This window comes from Otolemur garnettii, unplaced genomic scaffold (assembly GCF_000181295.1).
Source record: "Otolemur garnettii isolate 467f Iridium unplaced genomic scaffold, OtoGar3 scaffold00165, whole genome shotgun sequence".
Taxonomy (NCBI): domain Eukaryota; kingdom Metazoa; phylum Chordata; class Mammalia; order Primates; family Galagidae; genus Otolemur; species Otolemur garnettii.
In genome coordinates this window covers 234,696-238,307 of record NW_003852560.1, presented here as the reverse complement: position 1 = coordinate 238,307, position 3,612 = coordinate 234,696, and the positions used below count along the sequence as shown (strand labels likewise).

Below are 3,612 nucleotides of genomic sequence, written 5' to 3'. Positions count from 1 at the left end.
AGCAGAGACATTTTTATTCCCTGTAACCTTGAATAAGGTCTTCATTGATGGTAGAAATGACAGGTGGTGAAATACATTTTCATCATTAGAAGTTCAAGTTTCCGTATCCCGTACAGCTGCAGGAATAAGTGCAAACTTTCCTTTCCACCACATTGTGAGGAAGGCAAAAAGTTTAAGATGAGAAGAGACACAGGAGGGAGGGAAGGAGGAGGTTACAGAGATATTATGATGCAATGAGGGCCTTATGGAGGATGCTGGAAACATTATGAGGTCAGGGTTTTTACTGAAATGTTTGTCTACATGAAATGCGTCAGACCTAGGTCAGATTTCCTCCTTGCTAATATCTTAGTGGCAACTCTGAGACCCACAGTATGGGATTTTAAGATCAAAGGAATGCGACCCAGGACAGAAACTGAGAGAGTGGGGAGGCATTGTAACAACAGGAAGACTTTCCAAATTGGCAAATTGCAGTATTATTTCTGTACAGGACTGAAGGGTTCCCTATTTCCCTATGAATACCGGGGATGAAAAGACCGCTGCACTTCAGGTTATCAATTTCAGAGCATCCTTGAAAGCGTTTGAAAATTTGGTTGAAAAAACAGCAGCCTGCAAAAGAGATGAGAGAGCAGGCATATTTGTCCAAAAAGAAGGTAAGATCAGTGATTTCAGGGCAGTCCAGTGGGGCCTGTTGATTAGCATTGGGAAATGTTTTAAGCCATCAGAGAGACATGACAGAACTTAGTAGCAAAGACTGAATAAGGGGACTAAAGACCTGAATTCTTCTTCCCCTGTCTTTAACTAGCAAAGTGGACTTAAGCAAGCTTTTTTCTCACTTCTCTGAACCTCAGTTGTCTCAACTGTTAAATTAGAGGACTGGACTAAATGACATCTCAGAGTTCTCCCCTGGCTTCTGCCATTCCACGGCTCACTAGTTGACCTGGGACCCTCAGTAGTACACAGTGACCATTAGTAAGCCATATGTGACACACTGCCATCCCTGGACCTGAGGGTATCATGAGACCCTAAGGACTTTTATCAGCAGGGAAGTTGCCTGCCTCACCATGATTCCATCATCTTGGCCACCCCTGTGTCTCTAGGCAGGATGGACTTTGAGGATACCAACATAAGGGAAATGTATGGCACAGTGGTCTGCCAGGAATACGTGTATTAGTAGCAGAGACTCCAGAGCAGAACTTAGAGGATGGCACCATGGGCCAAGTTCAAGCAAAGTGGTGAAGTATGCAGCTTTGTCTTTGAGGGCAGCAAAGAAGAGTAGGCAAAACAGCAGAGTAATAGACTCCCAGAACAAATCCTGTTGTTATAATAACAGGAGCAGCGCTCAGATAACTGCTAAAATGACAGCACAGCCAGGTCTCCATGGGCCAGACTGCATAGTCATATGGAAAGGAAAATCTTGACTTTGGGTGTTCAAGCCCAAGCAAGTGTTATTTGTTAGTATTTAATCATTTATAATCATTTCAAGAAATATAATTATGTTTGTTTTATTTGTGAAAAAAAGAGAAGTACAGATAAATCATTTATTTACCCAGGTCAACTCAACTTCTAAGTGTTCAAGCCAAGACTTGAATCTTTTAGCTCTTTGGATGACTATGAACTTGGCTGGGCTTTGTCAACTACTACAATTCCGAGATGTCCTGTGGATACCTGAAACCACAGATAGTGCTAAAATCAACTGCTGTCCACTGGAACATGGTTCTGTTCACGTCTTCCACACACATATTTAACGCCTTTCCCATCTTCACTAATCAGATTATGGGTGTAACTGTTGCAATTTGAGGTGTGACGGCAAAACGAGCATGAATGTCTTTTTCCTTCTTCACTGTTTTACAGGGAGAAGATTTGTACCACAGACCTAAGCAACCTCAGCATTTGATTTTTTCCCTCCCTTATTAAGTTGAGAACTTTCATCTTTTCACTCCAAGGAATCACTTCACAGCTCCTCTTTGGCATATCTAAATTGCCAACATCACTACTCTTTTGTGTGATGTTTTCCTCTTTATAAAGTAAAATAAGAGTTAGTAGGACATAAGCACTACCATGCTACGACAATTGGTCTGATAACTGAAATAGCTACTAAGTGACTACTGGGGTGTGCGTGGGTGGGTGTACAGCACGTAGGGGCAGAATACAGGAAGATTTACATGTGGTTTCATCATGCTACTCAGAAAGCGTGCAATTTAAAACTTAAGGTTTACTTCTGGAAATTTCCATTTAATATTTTCAGGCCACAGTTGACCATGGGTAACCAAAACATTGGTAAGCGAAATTGCAGATAACAGAAACTACTGTAGTACAATATTTTCTGTGTTTAAAACCAGAGTTCTAGAATGGGGTTTCTGACCTTGGCACTGCCAACTTCGTGGCTGAATAATTCTTGGTTGTGTGTATTTGTGTGTGTGTGGGGCCGGCCTGCACATGAAAGAACGTTTAGCAACATCCCTGTCCTCTACCTGCTAGATGCCAGCAGCACACCTACCCGTAGTAGTAACAATCACAGATGTCTCCAGTCACCAGGCCCAGTGGCTCATACCTGTAATCCCAGGGCTTTAGGAGGCCAAGACGGGGGATGGCTTAAGGCGAGGAGTTTGAGACCCACCTGGGCAACAAAGCAAAACCCTGCCTCTTTAAAATAAATAAATAAACAAAAGAATTGCTCTTTGGACACTTCTACCTTCTACTTAAGATAAAATCTAGCAGGGATTCCAGCTGGTGAAAGTTTTTACAATAGGAGGAAAAAGAAATTCCTTTTCTTATCTTTGTATTTCAGTGGTGGGGGGACCTCCCAAAATAGCTTAAAAGCTACGGAGAAGGAACAAAATACCAAATTAAAATATTTTCTTCTGATGTAGCTGATGGCCTGGTTCTGTTTCCGAAGACAAGCTCTTTCAAATGCAAATAAATTTAGTTTTCATACACTGAAATAAGAATATAGAAAGGTAAGAAATAAAAAAGGCAGCTGCAATATAAAAGACAGTCCTTGAAATTTGATGAAAATACTGTTTTACTTTTTCCAATGCAGAGGCGATTGATTATGACAAGTTTTATGCAGCAGTACAGGACCTCTTTGGTCCAGAAGTGAAGAATCAAGATGTGAAAGGCTTTTACAGGAAACTCTGCAGCAACCCTGATGGTTTCATAGACTGGTGTGAGGTAGTATTTTTAATTATAGTAGAAAATCCAGATATCATTTCCTACTTCAAAATAAATAATTAAAACAAAGTGTTACTCCCACTGGGGTCTGACCCACAATATGTACCGGGTATGTTTCAATGCTTACACCCTTTAAGACATGGCTACTGCCCACAGTTGAAAGTGGGTAAACCAGGTAACTGTTTAACTATATTATTAACGAGTAACTCGTAAATATTATTAGATTAATCTGACAGTTGGAAAAACTACACATGCTATTAATAACCATCAACATTTTCATGATCTTTATCGCATTCTAAATGAGGTGATTCTCTTCAATAGGGTCAATGTACTTAAATCTTCAGTGCACCCAATAAAGGAAGGTTTAATATTAGGAAATCCAGAAACAAATTCCATTTAATAAGAGAGGGGAGGAAAAGTAATGTGTCTTTTTTTTTTTTT

General features: G+C 40.3%; 1 protein-coding gene across 1 annotated transcript in view; it reads left to right on the top strand.

Annotated features, from left to right (window-relative positions):
- Positions 1-511: 511 nt before the first annotated feature.
- WDR64 (WD repeat domain 64) overlaps positions 512-3,612 on the top strand; it is a 141,213-nt gene continuing 138,112 nt past the window's right edge. Inside the window, exons 1-2 of the mRNA XM_003800077.1 lie at positions 512-650; positions 3,041-3,171. Coding sequence (XP_003800125.1) covers positions 512-650; positions 3,041-3,171 — 270 coding nt within the window. The remainder of the gene's footprint in view (positions 651-3,040; positions 3,172-3,612) is intronic.